Source organism: Cervus elaphus, chromosome 11 (genome assembly GCF_910594005.1).
Source record: "Cervus elaphus chromosome 11, mCerEla1.1, whole genome shotgun sequence".
Taxonomy (NCBI): domain Eukaryota; kingdom Metazoa; phylum Chordata; class Mammalia; order Artiodactyla; family Cervidae; genus Cervus; species Cervus elaphus.
The window spans coordinates 66,628,898-66,646,335 of NC_057825.1; the positions used below are offsets into that span (position 1 = coordinate 66,628,898).

The window sequence follows — 17,438 nt, forward strand, 5'->3', positions numbered from 1 at the left end:
GTGTCACCAAGAACTGGAAGAAAACTTTGAAATCCTCTTATTCAACCATTCATGAGTAAAGTATGGTGAGGAAATAAAGGACTTCTCAAAATGAAAGCACTTTATAGAAACAAGGCTTTTCCCAAACTGCTGTATTTAATAACAGTATAACCTCAACTCTGGCAAGTTCCTAAACCTTTGTTTTTTCCTTAGTGTCTTCATTTTTTTCCTTAGTGTCTTCATCTGCTGATAGCAGTGCCTACCTCATAAAATTGTTAGGAGGAATAAATGAGTTTGTATTTGTGAAGCACTTAAAACTGTGTGTGGTACTAATACATCAGTAGTAAGAACTGGGTTAGTGTTTGCTAAATAAAGAAGGCAGTGGCTAAAAGAATGCTGCTGCTGCTGCTGCTAAGTCGCGTCAGTCGTGTCCGACTCTGTGCGACCCCATAGACGGGAGCCCACCAGGCTCCTCTGTCCCTGGGATTCTCCAGGCAAGAATACTGGAGTGGGTTGCCATTTCCTTCTCTGGCTAAAATAATAATAATGGTGAATTTTATAATTAGGTTTAAAAGTTTGAGGAGTCCTCATTGGCTATTAAAACATTTATTACTGGAGAGAAAGTGCTTCTGATCCTTAATAAAATGCTAGAGCTGATATTTTGGGTATTTGAGACATAGTCTCCTTGCACCATTATTGCTTAGTCAGATATATGTCTGATTCATTCAGCTCATATAAATCTTGAATCACTTGTTGGTACTTTAAAATCATTTTCAGTAGTTAATTCTTATGATAGCTTTCCAGTCTTCCCATTTTAGAAGTTGAATACTTATAGTAGAGCTGGAGGGGTAAGGTGGTGACCTTTGTTATACTTTCTGATTTTAGAGGAAACGACATCAACTATTTGGTAATGTACTCCAGAGGAAAATGAATCATATCTATTAACTGTTTTAATTAGATTCTGAAATTCCTGAATCGAGCCTGGCAGCTTAGTGAAATATCCATATTGTTTTTACCAAATCTCCAAGGAGTATGCCTATAGTAGTTTGGCATTTACATGGGATGTATTTATTTGAAGGTTTAATTTTAAAACTTTACTTGAATTTTGTCTTTAATTGGCTATTATTTTCTTACAGTTTGCAGTGTTGATGTGGGTATTTACCTATGTTGGTGCCTTGTTCAATGGTCTGACTCTACTAATTTTGGGTAAGTCTACAGAACCAATAGAATGAAAAATTTTTTAAAAGATGGGGGACTTCCTGGAGGACAAGTGGCTAGGACTCCCACATTTCCACTGCAGAGGCCATGGGTCTGATCCCTGGTGTGGGAACCAAGATCCTGCATACTGCACAGTACAGCCAAAAAAAAAAAAAATGGTGTGCAACGAACTTCAAGATATTTTAATGGAAAATATTCTTATATTGTAGGAAAAATACAGGGATATACATTAGAGGTTGTGATCTTCTTAAATAAATTGCTAATACTTACACTATTTATGGAAATGCCACTTTACTTCCTGAAGGCTACTCCAGCAGTGATAAACCAGATCAAGAGTGGCCTTATTTGATTTGCAGTCATATGTCTAACTAACTAGGGATGCCTATATTTTATAAAGTCTGTAATGTGAAGCCAGGAGTGGCTTCTGGCTCCCTTGGTTAACTCATTGCTCTGCCCCCCAGCAGCTGTGTCTCCCCGTAGTAGGAACATTCCTGGCTATCTTAAGAGTGCTGCCAGTTTGATGACTTTTGTATGATTTAGGGAACAAACACTGCAATCTACTTTAAAGCTTGTGTATTTCCTTTTTCAGCTCTGATTTCACTCTTCAGTGTTCCTGTTATTTATGAACGGCATCAGGTAATTTAACTGCAGATTGCAGAATACAAAGCTCATTCTCTTATGTGGAACTTAGAAATGTTGGTGCCAGTTTCCAAAACCTTATAAAAACGAGAACTGTGGCAGTTTAATTAAATTAATTAAATTAAGCCTTTAATATGTTGGAACACAGTTCTAAGATTTTTTAGCAATGGCAATTTTCTAATAAACTCTTTATCTCTTTCAGGCGCAAATAGATCATTATCTAGGACTTGCAAATAAGAATGTTAAAGATGCTATGGCTAAGTAAGTATTTAAAATCTGCACTTTTTTTACACCAAGGCTAGGTATACTGGACTTTGACAACAGTGCAGTATTTTCATGTCAAGACATAGTAGTCAGTTTTAGTCAGACCTAAAGTGTGAGTTGCCAAAAGACTTTTTTTCTAACATTTGGATCATTGATTCTGTGTCAATTTACATGTATCTAAGGCTTTGAGTCTAATTTGTGAGGTCAGGGTGGCAAAATTATAGCTTGTAGTTTGACAGCCTTAAGATTTTATTTCTTGTATAAGCTGAGCAATGTACATGTAAGTCTTGAAGGATAGACATTTTTAAGAAGCAGAAAACAGAAAAAAGAAAAAAAAAGAAGCAGAAAACAGAATATTGTAAATTCACAGTATCTACACTGACCTTTTGCCCCTCCTTCTCATTTGTAGAATCCAAGCAAAAATCCCTGGATTGAAGCGTAAAGCTGAATGAGAAAGCCTGAAATAGTTAATAGGAGTTTATCTTTAAAGGGGATATTCATTTGATTCCATTGGGGAGGGTCAGGGAAGAACACAGCCTTGACATTGCAGTGCAGTTTCACAGATCTTTATTTTTAGCAACGCAGTGTCTGAGGAAAAATGACCTGTCTTGACTGCCCTGTGTTCATCATCTTAAGTATTGTAAGCTGCTATGTATGGATTTAAATTGTAATCATATTTGTTTTTCCTGTATGAGGCACTGGTGAATAAAAAAAGATCTGAGAAAGCTGTATATTACACTTTGTCGCAGGTAGTCTTGCTGTATTTGGGGAATTGCAAAGAAAGTGGAGCTGAAAAAAATAACCCTTTTCACAGTTTGTGCACTGTGTATGGTCTGTGTAGATTGATGCAGATTTTCTGAAATGTTTAGACGAGATCATACCACCAAAGCAGGAGTGAAAAAGCTTGCCTTTTCTGGTATGTTCTAGGTGTATTGTGAAATTTACTGTTGTATTAATTGCCAATATAAGTAAATATAGATTATATATATATCTATATATAGTGTTTCACAAAGCTTAGACCTTTTCCTTTCCAGCTGCCCCACAGTGCTTGATACTTCTGTCATTGGTTTTACGTGTGTAGTTCCAAAGCACATAAGCTAGGAAAAAAACATATTTCTAGGTGCACTACCATCTGTTTTCAACATGAACCGATGCCATGCAAACAGAACTCAACATAAACTTCATTGCACAGACTTACTGTAGTTAATTTTATCACAGACTCTGGACTGAATCTAATGCTTCCAAAAATGTTTGCAAATATCAAACATTGTTATGTAAGAAATTATAAATGACGATTTATACAATTGTGGTTTAAGCTGTACTGAACTAAATCTGTGGAATGCATTGTGAACTGTAAAAGCAAAGTATCAATAAAGCTTATAGACTTAAACGCTGTTTCGTATTTTGGTTTCATGAACCTGCTGTAGAATGAAGGTATCAGACACAAAGGGTAGACTTTGCCTCCACCAGTGTGTGACTTCCAGAAAGGCTTTAAGCTCAGTGTAGCCATGTTTACTTTGAAAACAAGAACACATCTACATAAATCTATTTGACAGATACCAAAATGTTTTTAAATTATGTGTTTTTATACTTTAATTGAAAATAAATTCATGCACCAATATTTTAACATATGGAATACAGTGCAGGATTTATGAACATACATAAAATCAAACCATATAAATGTTTACAAATCAGATTTAAGAACTTTTCTTGACACAGACACTATTGCTCTTTAAATACAGTGTGTACATATATCATCATTGATGAATTTGTTCTTCACATAGTTATTTCAATGCAAGATTCAATCAGTATGAAAGGTCAGTGTACAATATAGGCAGACATGGTTATCACTCAGCATCACCAGTCACATGGATACAGAAAACAGAATTAGGGCTGCATGGGGACTCTAACTGTGGGCCCAACAACCTATCAGTGGGTTAATGTAAGGCATTAATAAATTGGCGTATAAAAATAGCTTAATGAGTGATCTAATCCATTTAGAATGTTGAAGCACTTCTGTGGTAAATGTTAATCTATTTAATTGAAAATGCTTCGTTTCACCATTCCTCTAAACTGACAATTGAAAATAGCCAGTAACTCAAGATCCAGAATTTTAGTTCAGACTAGAAGGTCTAATTGGTATAATCTATGTGCTCAGAGTCCCAGTCTGTCACCAACCTGCCTTCCCAGTACATGCCATCATCAGCCCCTCTTTTGTCAGTGGTTAGCAAGTGTCAGGTATGATGGGAGGTGGTCCAGGGTGCTTCTGATTTTGTTGGCCAAGTCACATTCTGTCATCCAGCCAACTCTGAGCTAGATTATTTTGTTCTATAATCTTGAGTTATCAAATACTGCTTTGGGCTTAGGAATTTGTTCTGCAGAGATTTTTTGAATCCAGACCTGACCTGTATGGTTCACCTGAAGCACATCACTGGAGTCAAGTCCACCCCACTCTGGGAGTGGCCCTCCCAGCGCAGCCTCCGGGCACCTCCTCTGTTACCATTTTAGGTTCAGTAGGATAAATCAGCTCATCTTCCTGGACCTACTTGCGCTTTTTTGTTTTCCCTTCTATTTTGTAGTAGAGGTTTGTTTTATTTGAAATGTTTTGGATGTTGTGGGTTTGGCACTCAGTATAATGAAACCTACTCTACCCACCCATCTTCCAACACCTGAACTTAAGTTTCTTTGCTGCTCAACTTCAAATAGCCACTGTTTCCCAAGCACATAACTAGTGTCTTTCCTTTGGGAAGCCTTGACCTAAACACATGGCATGGGTGACCAGGAATCTGCTAGGATCCTGTAGCCCTCCTCAGTTTTGAAGTTTTAGCACCATATGTAGAAAGGAGATAATTTGTGGGAGGTGAGATTAGCAGCCCACACAACTGGAAGCTTTCAAAGGCACTTAATGGATATAAAACTCTGCAAATGAAACATTAAAAAAATTAAGTTTCTCAACTTGTTTATACATGGCTCATTTGGTTTCGAAAGCTAAATGTGGAGAACAGAGGCTATCAGTATTTCTAGTATTTCAGTGAAACTAACTTAAGCTGTCCTGTTCAACTTCCTTATTTGTAAAAATGAACATTTTTAAAGTATATAGAAACATAATAGCAAAACATCTTTTGTAAAAGTTTTGATGCAAATTAAAAGCTACATATTGGTTAGGGTAACTGAGGCTTTAAATTTTGTCAGTGGGCTACATTATCAGATAGGATTTCTTTGTCAGTGTAGTGAGTACGTGTAGTTTGTAGTCTCAGGAAGAGAGGCAAGCAGTCTTAACACGTCAGCACTGACCTTCCTTCTTGACATCCCAGTTTTGGAAGCTCCAGGTGATGGAAGCAGTCACATCTCACCAGCACTTGGAGCTCATGTAGCTTGTTGCGGTGTAGACCTTTCCCAGCAGCTGGCAGCCAGGAGGTACCTCATCACGGCCTCTGTGGTTGCCAGCCGTGGCGGCAGCAGGAAAGCAGATTCTGGCATTTACAGGCATCGCCACACAAATACACTGAAAAGACAGACCAAACATTTTGCAGGGCTGGACATCATAACTTTTGTCAAGCGACAAAAGTCATTCTTGCCAAGAGCTCCAGAGTCAAGCTCAGGCTGAACATTTTTATTTCAATTTTAAAAGACAAACCAGGGATCTTGCTACCAATTAAAGGTCTATTGGTTATTTCTTTTTAAGGTCTATGTTATCTGTTTGGTCTGGCTCTTTCAGCATGTCCCTTCTGAACTGGACTGCTGGCAGCTTGACTTCACACTTCTCTCTTGTTACCACTGAAGAGCTTTTATCAGCTCCACTCAAGCAGGAGAGCTCTTTCTAGTGTTCAGCACAGGGCCAGGGGTGACAGGAGCCCATGGCTGCCAGGCCGAGGGGTCCTGTGTTGGGAAGTTGCCATCCAAGCCCTTTATAGTGACCGACAGCCCCCTCAGATCTCCGGGTTAGCATCTGTCTCCTGCAGCTGCTTGTTCACGGTTGGGTTGGTGCTGCTTTGGTTGGGGGTCCTCCCCCCGCTCCCCACCCCGGGAGCTGCTGTCAGCCCTTTCTCAACAGCTCTAAGTGCCTGCGGCGGTTGACACAGCGCCCTGGAGATGGATGTTTCCCGGGGGGCCAGTAGAAAGCATCCTTTGGGGCCATTTTCTACACGGTGCTTTTGGGTAGAAAGTGGGTTAAAATTCTCTACAGGTACCTTTTTCACAACCTTACTCAGACTACTAAAAATGCATGTGTTTCTTCTTGATGCCCCTTTGAGCCCAGTCCTCAACTGAACAGAAACCAGTATTCATGTTTCTGTAAAGCTCTTCATCTACATGAGATGTGGAGAAGCTGAATGACTTCGGATGACATCGTGCTGGTCCCCCACACTCCAAATAAGAAAGGCCCTTGGTGGAGGGACACAAGAGAGCTCCTTGGAGGTTCTGATAGCATCTCTGGAGTAGGCTGCTAGGGGGTTCTTCCAAAACTTTGGAAGACCTCATGCCTCCCAGAGCATGGGGCCTGTTTCTCACTGAGCAGTGGTGAAGGTTAGGGGCAGACCCAGTTCAGGAGTCCACACAGCTGGCTGAGGTTCTCCAGCTTCTAACTAGCACGGGTCCTAATGGCTTTACCCCTTGTCTGATTTCACGTGTAAAATCAGGTAACGTGTTCTGCGTGACTGAGGCCCAATATTACTATTTGTAAATCCAGAGTTGTGGATTAATCATCCATGTTAAGAACTCTAGTGATGAACTGAAGTTCTGAGTTATAAGGCCCATGGATCAAGGTCACTCAGCTCCTGATTATATGCAGTGGGTGCTGCGGGCTGTCCAGCAGCTCCTACTGAAATCGCCACGTGGAGGTGGGGTCTCTCAGCACCTGCCCCTCCAACCAGCAAAGCTCAGGGTAGCTCTGATCTGCCCTTGGCTTCTCTCCAACCCCAGGCCAGCCTAGTGGGGACAGAGGCCCATCACAGTCAGGGTTTGGGGTCACCGGAGACTAGACACCCTACACTGGCAAGCCCTCACTGCATCTCCTGGTCGCTTCCTACGCCAGCCCCTGCCGTGCCCCCGGGAGGAGCTGACGGTGGAGGTGGGGCCGGCGGGGAGGCCAGGCCTCGGGGCAGAGCCAGAGTCAGGCTGGTACCTGCAGTCGCCTCCGCCAGCGCTGACTACATACTTGTCGTCGTGAGAGAGACGGATGTTTGTCACGTGAGCTGAGTGACCGAAGTAACGCTTGTGTTTGGCCTGTGAGCAAAAGGGAATTGAGGTGACTAAGACAGCCTGTCCTTCAGCCACCCTGGACTACTCCCAGGACTCTGCTCCATCTCCCCAGGCTTCCCTTCACCCACGGGCTGCCTATTAGGTCTGGACATCTCTGGGAGCCAGCCCTTCACTGGCTTCCTGCCTCACTGTTGCCCTGCTCGGTACCCTTACCCCCATCCTCCTGGCTTCCAAGACTTCCCCTTGTGAAGGGGAGGAAAAGGTTAAGGGTGGCCAAGTCTCCCCAGGGCTGTGACAAGATTCATCTTGTGCTAGATTGTAGACAGTCGTGTCCATGTGGCCACAATCTCTGGGAGAATGCACAACGTCAGAGAGCCTAGAGGCTGTGCATGGAGTTACTCTAAGGGAAACTCACAAATTTCTCTGTGCACGGAAAATCAAAGAGCTTCACCAGCCCAAAGTCGTCTCCCGTGACGATGTTCAGGCCTGCATGGGTCACACAGGCACAGTTGACATCAGCCTTGTCTGCATTTCGCGGCCAGATGCCAATGACTTCATCTCCCAGAATGCTGTTCCAACAGAAAGAGGTGTGAGGTGTGTGACCCTTGTCACACATTCCTGCAGTCAGGCATCCTCTCCCGGGAGGAGAGGAAGAGTCAGTGCCGTCACGCGGCTCCTCTGTCCCTCCCCCCATCTGTGCACTTGCCCCAGCTCCCGCTGTTCTCTGCCTCGGGTGCCTTTCACCCCAAAAGACAAGTTCCCTCCATCTTTGGTTCTCTCCCTCTTCCCCATAATGCTTCTGAGTGTGGGTTTGGTTGAAAAGTGGGGGCTCCTTTAAGTCTCCGGGCTGGTGGTCTCCTCTCTTCTGACTTGGCAGGGCCCTGCTGCTTACCCTGCTACCTGGTGACCAGCCCTCCCTCCCCGTCCCAGGGGTTGGAGGAGGCCTCACTGTACTGAAGGGAGCTTGGCCAAGAGCTGGGAGATGGTTTCCCTTTGAACTTGCTGGGTGCAGCTGGGGATGGGTGGGACAGATTACACAACAAGAGGGACTTTGCATTTCAAAAGCCCAGGTCAGATCAAAGCCTGTGGCCCAACCTGGGAGCAAGAAGCTTCCCTCCTCCGACTGCCCAAGGGAAAGGGCTCTGTCTCTGAGCTGCTTCAGATCCCAGCCCCACACAAACTTGAGGCTGAGGCTGGGACAACAGTAGTCTCCCTTGGGACCTTTCCTGCAGTCACCTTGTCCAGGAGGCCCAGGTGATCTTCTCAATGACCACAGCTTCGGTGACCTGCTTCCCCAGGGGAACTTCATGTACCTGGCGCTTGTAGGCTCCTGTGGAAACCTGCAGGCGGGAGGCAGTCACGCCCATCAATGTTCTTTCTTTGCTGCCCAAAGGATTCCCCTTCCCATGTGCTGCTTCCCAACCTCCACATCCCCAGACCTTTCCACCAAACCCAAGTTCAGCGCCAGCCTGCAAAGCCTGTGGTCAGCCTGCAGCCAAGTTTACACAAGCAGGGCATTTCCCATCCATTTTCTTGCTATTTTCCAAAGTTCTAAGGCCGTGGTTCGCCAACTTTGGTTCTCCAACAGCAGAAGCAGCATCTGGAAATTTGTTAGAAATGCGCTCTTGGACCCCCACCCCCGGCCCCCCATCAGATCCCCTGAAGAGGGTGGGGCCCAGCGGTCATTTTAATAAAGACTCCAGGGGATGCTGGTGCTCGCTCAGACTTGGGGATCCCTGTTTTCAGGGAAGCAAGGTCCTTCAGTAAAGAACTGAAGCAAGGTTTCTAATGGACAACAGCCAATGTAGATGATCTCTGAGGTATCTAGGACCTGATCCTGGCTTCTCTGGGAACCTTCTAGAGGAAACCAATCGTTTTCCAGCACGTGGCTGCTGCCTCCGTCTCCAGCCCCCTGTCCCCCTGCGGTGCTGGCCCAGCCACCCCGATTTCCCTGCTGATCAGGAACGAGCTGTAATCTTTCCCACATTTGGTTTTTCACGCGGAACGCCTGGAACCACGCTCCGCTGTCTTGGTTGGCTGACCCCTGCACACCCTGCAGACCTCAGTGTGAACAGCACCTCAGGGAGGGGAAGCCAATCTAAACTCAGTGTCTGTTAAATGCCCCCACAGGGCACTGTGCTTTTCCTTCTCAGCACATAATCAAAATTTATAATTATGGGTACACTGTGTGATGAGTTTAATGCTCCTCTTGTCCACAAGGCAAGCTCCCAGACAGCAGGGATCAGGCCCGTTTCCTCCACCCAGAAGTCTAATGTAGCGCTTGGTTCAGTTCACACTTGACAAATGAATGCATCCTCTCTCCTTTCAGAATGACTGCCTGACTCCTGGCCAGCTCACAAATGCATAATATTTGTTCAAAGTGCTGGAGACATCATTGTTCTATACTCAGTGCCACGAGTGCAACCGCTCTTGACCCTCCCCGTGGGTCAGTCCCCCCAGGGCCTTCACTCCAGGGTCATGGTCTGGAGTCTGGGTCCCAAGGGTGGAGGGGCCACACTACCCATGGGATTTGGAATTGAGATGAAGTATAAGAGGCAACACAGGCTTTGATACAGCCCTAAGAACTAGGAATTAGAAAGCGTTGAAGGGACGGTGGTGAGAAGAAGCTCAAGATGATTACGGCTTGTTTCCTGCTTTCCTACTGAAAAATAATTCTACTATTTTAAATTCTATTTGACTTTCTTAAATTCTTAAGCCTTTGTTTGTTCAGGTATAAAATAGGAGGAAAAGCAACATCCTTAAGGGGTTCCTGTGAACACACTGCCTGGCGAACAGTCAGCCCTGGTTTTACCTAAGCTGTTGTTAGTAATACTATTATCAATGGTTACCTCAGTTATACTATATATACTTTATAGTGTATCAATGGTTATACTATTATCAGTAAAGCCGAAGCATACCTGGATATACTTGCCATCTGCAGAAAAATCCATCTGAATGACGAAGCTGGGGATATCTTTGCAGTAGCCGATGCGGTTCAAACTTGTGCCCTGAGTGAGGTCATAGAAGTCAACTGTGTGTTCAGAAGAACCAACGGCTAAGAATCTGCTGTCTGGGCTGATTCTAGAAAAAGCAATTCAAGAGCACGGTCTGTGAGGAGGGCTGTCTGGGGCCGGTCAGGCATGAGGTCTGCTCTGGGACGGACTTCCCAAGCTCAAGGTCAGGTTGGGTAGCTTCTTCAACAGTCTAAGGAATTTGACTGCTTCTCTGGATCAAACCCCCCAGGAAAAAAGAAAATGGGTGTGTGCAGCCTTCTGTAGAAGGCTCTTCACAAGAAGTTTTTACCACACTCATGGGAATCAGCAAAGATATGTCTGAGAACTAATGTGTGAGAGGGTCTCCTACCAGAGCTGGTTCATTGAAAGGGACCCTCTCATACGTGAGTTCTTCATCCCAGCCTCCTGGAACAGGAACCATAGGGAGGGAGAATGAATGCCTGCCTTTCTCCTCCCTGCCCAGACCACTTGCTATGTACCTGATATCTTGGATAGCAGATTTCCGGTCTCTCTTCTTCCCCCAAACTTTCAGGCTGTTCACCAACAAGACAACAAACTCTCCATTCTTCATGCCAATGGCCACCATCTCCCCGTCCGGGCTGTAGGCCGCACACCGGGCCGCGTGGCCCAGGCTCACCTTGTTTAGCAGCTTCTACATGGACACAACATAATACCCTGAGCTCTTGGCCACCTCAGCTAGTCTCCAGGGGAAATCCTGCACCCAGGTCACTTCTAGGGAGGCTCCAGACCTCTTGCTTCTTACAGTAAGAGTCCCTGAGGGGCCGAGGCGGGCAGTGTGTTTTGACTGAGCAGCTGGGGAGACAATGTGGTTTAAGCAGAGGCTGGTGAACTTTCTCTGTGAATGGTTTGACAGTAAACAGTAAATATTTTTGGCTCTGCCAGTGAAGCACGAAAGCAGCCATGGACGCCGATATAAACAATAAAGCGCAGCTAACTGCAGAAACAGGCAGCCGGCAGACTTCATCCTTGGGCTGCAGCTTGCTGACCTCTTGTTCAGGGGAAAGAGTTTGAGCTTCAGCATGTGATAGTTCAGATCCCAGATCCTGGCTCTGTCCCTAGCTGGGTGTGTTCGGGTAAGTTGCTCCTGTGTGTGTGTGTGTGTGTGTGTGTGTGTGTGTATGCTCAGTTGTGTCTGTTTGTGTGCTGGGTGTGTTCGGGTAAGTTGCTCCTGTGTGTGTGTGTGTGTGTGTGTGTGTGTATGCTCAGTTGTGTCTGTTTGTGTGCTGGGTGTGTTCGGGTAAGTTGCTCCTGTGTGTGTGTGTGTGTGTGTGTGTGTGTATGCTCAGTTGTGTCTGTTTGTGTGCTGGGTGTGTTCGGGTAAGTTGCTCCTGTGTGTGTGTGTGTGTGTGTGTGTATGCTCAGTTGTGTCTGACTGTTTGTGTGCTGGGTGTGTTCGGGTAAGTTGCTCCTGTGTGTGTGTGTGTGTGTGTGTGTGTGTGTGCATGCTCAGTTGTGTCTGACTGTTTGTGTGCTGGGTGTGTTCGGGTAAGTTGCTCCTGTGTGTGTGTGTGTGTGTGTATGCTCAGTTGTGTCTGACTGTTTGTGTAACCTGCCAGGCTCCTCTGTACATGGGATTCTCCAGGCAAGAATACTGGAGTGAGTTGCCATTTCCTCCTCCGGGGGGTCTTCCTGACCCAGGGATTGAACCTGCATCTCCTGTGTCTCCTGCATTGGCAGGCAGGTTCTTTACCTGCTGAGCCATTGGGGAAGCCCCATGTATAGAGAAGTGATATTAATATTGGTCTTGCAAAGTTGTTGTAAGCATTAATGATGGTATTTATGAAACATCTGGTATATAGTGTATATTAATAAACATAATCAATAATTACAAACTAACTTGAGTATGGGGATTCCCTAATAGCTCAGTTGGTAAACAATCTGCCTGCAATGCAGGAGACCCTGGTTCAATTCCTGGGTCAGGAAGATCTGCTCGAGAAGGGATAAGCTACCCACTCCAGTATTCTTGGGCTTCCCTTGTGGCTCAGCTGGTAAAGAATCCACCTGCAATGTGGGAGACCTGGGTTCAACCCCTGGGTTGGGAAAATCCCCTGGAGAAGGGAAAGGCTACCCACTCCAGTATTCTGGCCTGGAGAATTCCATGGGGTCACAAAGAGTTGGACACAACTGAGTGACTTGCACTTTCTTTTCACTTTCAACTTGAGTATGACAACCACACTTAGCTTAGGCTTCTCCAAGTCTGTTCCATGATCCTGACACTGAATATACGACTGAAATATTTATGAGCCATTTTGTAATGAAACCAAGTATTTTAATTATTAGAACACACGTACTTTTTTACTATCAGCTAAGACTTGGTAAACATCAATCTTTCTTCCTCTACTCCTGTTTATTTTCTGCTATTTTACATTTTTACTCAAGATGGATCTGTTTTTTGAAATTTTTTGTATTTTTAAATTTTTTTCCAAACTCTAAGAGTAACTTTGTTGGAATTTTGATTGAAATGTTCCACTTGGGAACATCTGACATTTTAAATCATTTTTTTTCTCTTCCCATCTGGGGAAGACATGATTTATCTCTTTTTTAGTTTCGTGGGTTCTTTTGTGACAAGAGGATAAAGCATTCTCAGTGAGATTATTCCTGCACTATAAATATTCATAGAAGTACATAGCTAATAGATATGAACAGAATGGGTGAGTGTGAATGGGACTGCCTTCACTATGAGTCTAACTTGGTTGCCGCGCTGTGGCTGAGCTCCTGTCCAACCCCATCCCCCATCTCTGACTGGCCTGATGGACCCTGGCCGGACTTCCCCTCACCCCACTTGGGGCCTCCGAGCCCAGGCAGTGTCTGCCCCTCACCTTGTCAGCCAGGTCCCAGATGCGGGCTGTGCCGTCATTGCTGGCGGAGATGAAGATGTCCTTGGAGGGGTGTGTGGCCAGGCCCCAGATCTCCCCTTCCATGTGTCCATCAATCAAGATGTTGGAAGCAGCGTTTTTTTCACCAACTTCAATGATTTCTCCATCCTTGGTTCCCACTAAAATTTTTCCCTGTTGTAATCAAAACACTATTAGAAGAAAAACACTGTAGGATCCCACTCATACGAAATTCCTAGATGAGTCAAATGCATGGAGACGGGAGGTTGAATGGTGGTTGCCAGGGGCTGCGTGGGGCAGTTATTACTTCATAGATGCTGAGCTTCTGTTGTACAGGATGAGAAATGTCCCAAGGAGGGATGGTGCTGCTGGTTGCATAACAATGTGAATGTATCTGATACCAATTAACTGTATGCTTCAAAATGGCTAAATGGTAAATTTTATGTTTTCTAGATTTTGTCACAATATAAAATAATAATAATAATAAAAAAACACTATCAGAGCAACTTGGGAAAGTACATTCACCGGCGCTGGTACTAAAACAGCAAGAGCCAAGAAGTGCTTTGTTTTTAACAACAAATTCGCCATCCTTAAGTGACAACCCCGCCCCCTACTAGGCCTTCTCTCCCTCGAGCCCCTTGGGAAGAAGTCCCCCAAAGGCCCCCAATCCTCTCGTCTCCGCTGGAATGTTCTAGTGACTCTGAGCTCACTGCAGAGCAGGGCAGCCAATTTCTGCTCTAGGACAGCCCAAACTCTTTCTCAGTTCTTCCTCAAACTCCTGATGACTTCCAGGTTCTAGACCTCATTCTGCCTTCATCTCCTCTAGTCTAATTACCCTCCCCTTCCGGATGACTATCGTGTATCTACTTAAAACCACAGTTCCCCGTTTACAGTGATGTAGACTCAGGTTTGCGTTTTTAGTGGAGGGAGTCTAGAGAGCAAGTTTGTAGACTGATACCAATTCCAACATATAAATACAAGGCATTAAACAGAGGTCAGGAGACTTCAAGTACTTTAGAATCTCCTGGGGAATTAAAAAGAAGAAGAAGAAAAGGAAAAAAGAACACACATATCAAAGCCAAGGCCCTACCCCTGAGATTCTGATTTGGCACACTGGGCAAGAGCCTGGATGTCCATATTTAAAAAACAAAAGCCAAACAGCTGTGCGTGATATTTAGTGAAGCATCTGACCAAATGCCTTAGTGTGGTGGTCCTTAGCTTTCCCCATCCTGGCTGTGCACCTGAGGGCCTGGGCAAACTACCTAATATCCCTGTGCCTCTAACAGCAGCAGCTGACATCTACTGACTGACCATGTGTCAGGCATAACGAAAGGCCCTGGGCACTGATGATTCCTGCAATCCTCACGACCACCATGAGCTGGACACAGAAAGGCTACGTAACAGAGCAAAGGTCACACAGCCAGTTCTCCTGGGCGAGCCACACTTTGCATCCAGGTCTGTCCCACTCCGCTAAGCTGCCTCCCTCCGCAGTCTAAGTCACACCCGGGAGCCTTGTTCTCAGGACTCGACCACCCCCCAGTGCAGGGCAGATGTGTGGCTGGGGAAAGGCTGGCCCGCCCGCTCACTTTGCCGCGGCACACGGAGCGCACGCACTCCACCAGCTGCCCCGTCTCCAGCTGGAAGGCCCGGCAGCGCTTCATCTCCTGGTCCCACAGTTTCACAGCACCTCCTTCTTTGGTCCTGAGAAAGATCAAGAACATGGCAAGTCAGCCCTCGTCCAAAGACCGCCCAGGACCCTCCACTCGCCTCTCCCCCTGCCATCTCCTCAAGGTCCCGGCCCCACATCCCGGGGCCCAGCAGAACAACCCCTTGGGGTGGCCCTTTCATAGGTCCTGCCGATGAGCCACCAGAACCCCTTGAACTTGTAGATTTCCTAGACTGCTGTCAAATGCTACTATCGTAAGAGGAAAGAGAATCCCAATCTAAAAAATCAAGCTGTGTTTTCATTAGACTGGACAATGAAGAGGAGTACTTGGCCTTCACAGAGTCGCAGTCCCCACTGGACACCTCTCCCTTCATCTCACCCCTCCTGCCCCCTCCGGAAGAGCTATCGGCAGTAACATTTGATGGACAGCAGAGTCACCGGGGCTATTCAAAAGCATCTCTCCAGTTGTTAAACTATAGGACTCTGCCTCTCTGAGCCTTACTTCTGAAGGTTCTGACCCAGGGCCCTCTTGGAGAGATGGCAGACTCATCTCCATGATGCAGAAGAAACAAGAGAGTGAAAATCTGCATTTTCTCCAAGTTGGAGATGCTTCTGTCCGTTTCTCCCAAGACAATCACAAAACACCAGCTGTTCCCAGAGGAGCTCCGGCTTACGGCCGCTCTTTCCCGCCGGTCACGATGAGCCCATCCCGAAGGGTCGTGTACATGGTGAAGACGGGGCCTGTGTGAGCCTTGGCCACCAGCCGGACGAGGAAGTGGTCCTTCCACACGTAGACATCGCCGTTGATGGCACCCGTGAAAGTGAGGTTGTTCTGTCAACAGAGGGACACCCTCCACACCAGGACACTGGCTGCGGTTCTCAAGAGGGCCCCCTCCCAGCCCCCCGCTCCAGTGCCAAGAAACAGGAGCCAGAGAGACACATACACAGCTTAGAACAACCTTCTGTATCAGGGGAAGGAAAGAGAATTCTACAAAGAGCACATCTTTGTAGGAAGATGTGGTATGGAAATCACCCGGCTCTGCAATTCACTCTGCTGAGTTGGCTCTGGGGACGGTTGATTCCCCATTGAGCACAGGTTTGCTTTTAAATGCACTTCCACTCTGGCAGCAGCCCCCAGTGACTCTCCTGGGCTCATCTACGTGGCCAGGTAAACCCACACTGGGAGGACCAAGAGTTGACTGTGTTTCAGAACATCCCTGGGTAGCTCCTGTTGCCATAGGACCACCCACAGCCTGTGCAAGGGGGTCATTAGGGGACTTGTGGCCTGAGAGGGCAGGGGGCAGGGATGCTGTCTGGTGATGGAAATGTCCCTCAGCCTCTGCATCTATTGAGCTCAACATGACAGGCTTGCAAGTTAGTGTGACTCTGGAATAATGAACCTCCAGCCCTGGGTGGGGGTGGGGGTGGGGTCTGCTTTTTTCTAATTAACATTTTGAGGGGAATGATATAGTCAACTCATTCATCTATGCTAAGGAAACAAAACAGTGCTTGCAAACAGTCCAAGGAAGGAGATCCTGTGGAAATGGCTTTCCTGTTGTTCACAGCTTTTAGGATATACCTGCCCACCCCGTGCCCACGCCCAGGGGTCCAGGCTTCCCTCTCAGGAAGCTTCTGCTGCAACTCACAGCACCGAAGGCCACGGACAACATCGTCTGCATCTTGGCAGCCTCCATAGACCCAATGACCCCTTTCTTGTAAAGCAGGGCGCTGCCTGCCAGGGTCCAGAACTTCATGTGTTTGACCCCAACCGACACAAACTGTGTGTCTGAGTCAGGGCGAAATTCCACCACGAATATGCGCTCCAGGTGGCCCCCTCGGCTGGCAACCTTGGCACCTGCGAGGGTGAGAGAGTTGGATGAGGCCAGGTTGTGCTCTCAGAAGCCTTGGTGGTTGGTGTCAGCTATTAGATCCTAGCACTGGCTCAGAACCCTTCTATACAGACCGAAGCACTGCTTCCAACAAAGACAATGGGAGAAAACTACCAGTGAGAAGTCTTCTCTTTATCCTGGGAACTTGTTTAAAAGTCCTGGCTCTACCAGTCCACCCTTGGAGGGCAGAAGGGCCCTAGGGGACCATGAAGCAGGGTAGGTACTACACTGGGGCAGGGCCAGAGCAGGTACTGCCCAGAGGGACAGACGGGACATTGGGAGAGTGAGCCTGAGCTGAAAAGGATGATACTGTGTACAGGGTTGATAGGACCTTCTTCTAATGAGTGAGGAACAGACGTGTTCCTGGCTACCACAGAGAATACAGTTAGTACCATAGCAGAAAGGCTTTCTGAAGCAAGTTACACTCTCGCCTAAGAAAGGGCTTTCAACAGTGGGTGGGCTGTCTGAGGAAGTGATGCTGGCTGTATATGCGACAGCACTTGAGTAGAAAAAGGAAAGAAGCCTGCGAGGAATGTGTCAGAGGGATCTGTCCATGGGATGGATCCTGACTGGGCAGGAAGGCTTCTCTAAGTCCGTCCAGCTCTAAGACACTATAAGTCTATCAGTGAAGATGCTGTGTTTCTCCTCTGGGGCTGAGTCTACTTAATCAGCTGGCCATGTGACATCACAAGCAATGACCTGCATCCCTAGGATA

At 46.4% G+C, this 17,438-nt stretch overlaps 2 protein-coding genes across 6 annotated transcripts in view; one reads left to right on the forward strand and one right to left on the reverse strand.

The window, feature by feature from the left end:
* RTN4 (reticulon 4) overlaps nucleotides 1–3,490 on the forward strand; it is a 69,643-nt gene extending 66,153 nt beyond the window's left edge. For all 4 annotated transcript variants that reach the window (XM_043918007.1, XM_043918009.1, XM_043918008.1 and 1 more), the window contains 4 exons: nucleotides 1,116–1,185; nucleotides 1,787–1,833; nucleotides 2,039–2,097; nucleotides 2,510–3,490. In XM_043918007.1, the coding sequence (XP_043773942.1) occupies nucleotides 1,116–1,185; nucleotides 1,787–1,833; nucleotides 2,039–2,097; nucleotides 2,510–2,552 (219 nt within the window). In that variant the 3' untranslated portion in view covers nucleotides 2,553–3,490. The remainder of the gene's footprint in view (nucleotides 1–1,115; nucleotides 1,186–1,786; nucleotides 1,834–2,038; nucleotides 2,098–2,509) is intronic.
* A 151-nt stretch (nucleotides 3,491–3,641) lies between these two features.
* The window catches only part of EML6 (EMAP like 6), a 276,659-nt gene continuing 262,862 nt past the window's right edge, over nucleotides 3,642–17,438 (reverse strand). The window contains exons 33-42 of one of the 2 annotated variants that reach the window (XM_043918006.1): nucleotides 16,481–16,689; nucleotides 15,509–15,666; nucleotides 14,755–14,869; nucleotides 13,154–13,342; nucleotides 10,793–10,965; nucleotides 10,218–10,380; nucleotides 8,536–8,639; nucleotides 7,715–7,868; nucleotides 7,223–7,323; nucleotides 3,642–5,605 (exon numbers count right to left, since the gene is read on the reverse strand). In XM_043918006.1, coding sequence (XP_043773941.1) covers nucleotides 5,581–5,605; nucleotides 7,223–7,323; nucleotides 7,715–7,868; nucleotides 8,536–8,639; nucleotides 10,218–10,380; nucleotides 10,793–10,965; nucleotides 13,154–13,342; nucleotides 14,755–14,869; nucleotides 15,509–15,666; nucleotides 16,481–16,689 — 1,391 coding nt within the window. In that variant the 3' untranslated portion in view covers nucleotides 3,642–5,580. The remainder of the gene's footprint in view (nucleotides 5,606–7,222; nucleotides 7,324–7,714; nucleotides 7,869–8,535; nucleotides 8,640–10,217; nucleotides 10,381–10,792; nucleotides 10,966–13,153; nucleotides 13,343–14,754; nucleotides 14,870–15,508; nucleotides 15,667–16,480; nucleotides 16,690–17,438) is intronic. The other variant, XM_043918005.1, reaches the window with a different exon arrangement.